At 50.3% G+C, this 929-nt stretch overlaps 1 protein-coding gene across 1 annotated transcript; it reads right to left on the reverse strand.

The window, feature by feature from the left end:
- Window positions 1-4: 4 nt before the first annotated feature.
- Window positions 5-918, reverse strand: LOC106944421 (E3 ubiquitin-protein ligase TRIM17-like; the record flags this gene model as incomplete). The annotated part of the gene is made up of 2 exons (XM_015027524.1): window positions 834-918; window positions 5-744 (listed from the first exon to the last, which is right to left on the reverse strand). A coding segment is annotated over exon 2 (723 nt), but the record flags the coding sequence as incomplete, so codon positions are not given.
- Window positions 919-929: the final 11 nt, after the last annotated feature.

Here is a 929-nt window from a genome sequence, read left to right on the forward strand (position 1 = left end):
CAGCCTTGTAGTTGTGCAGGAATGAGACGTCTGCAGCTCTCAGCTCCTCCTCTGTGGCTCTGACTGTGTCTGAAAGAGCTGCTATCTCTCTGCTCAGAGCCTCCATCTTCTCCTTCATCATCCCTCTCTTCTGCTCCTCTTCCTCCCTCAGTGCAACCAGCCTGGCCTCCTCTTCCTCTGCTAGAAACTGATGAAGCTGCTTAAACTGCTCCCTAATCTGCCTCTCTGTGTGTCGGGCCTGGACCTCCAGGTGTTCTGCTGTCTGATCAAACTCCTCCTGAACTTTCTTCCTGAGCTCCAGCTTCTCCTTTAAAGGCTCCAGAGTTTCCTGAAGTTTCTTCCTGTGTTGCCGAGCAGCTTCATCGATGGGTCTGAATCTGTGCTCGGTGTGTTTTTCTGAATCTCTGCAGACGACACACACTGGCTGCTGATGGTCCAGACAGAAGAGTTTGAGTTTCTCAGAGTGCAGAGAGCAGAGACCCTCTGAAGCTTTTTGGTTTCTCTGCTGTAGGAAAGACTCACACAGATTCTTCAGAGCCAGATTACAGGGAGGAGCAACTGATGCTGATCTTTTCCTACAAACTGGACATGAGCGACCAGTTCTTGTTCTCCAGTATTTCTGCAGACACTCCTTACAGAAGCTGTGGCTACATGACAGAACAACCGGATCCGTAAAGACGTCCTGACAGACCGGACAGCAGAGATCCTCCTCTAACCTGGAAGCCATTTTGTCTCTGAATGAAACTGAAAACACAGAAGGTCCAGTCAGTCTCGGCTCCATCCCTCCTCTACTAACTTCCCTCAAAGTGACTCTGAGTTTTGGTCCAACTCACCTTCAGTGTGAGCAGCTTGAAGCAGCAGAGCTGGAGGTTTCCACTTTTCTCTCCTGCAGCTGGACTCACTCAGAGGAAGCTGCTAGTTTGGTCTGA

The sequence above is a fragment of the Poecilia latipinna genome, unplaced genomic scaffold (genome assembly GCF_001443285.1).
Source record: "Poecilia latipinna isolate Pla-1442-1.1 unplaced genomic scaffold, P_latipinna-1.0 Scaffold9455, whole genome shotgun sequence".
In the NCBI taxonomy this organism is placed as follows: domain Eukaryota; kingdom Metazoa; phylum Chordata; class Actinopteri; order Cyprinodontiformes; family Poeciliidae; genus Poecilia; species Poecilia latipinna.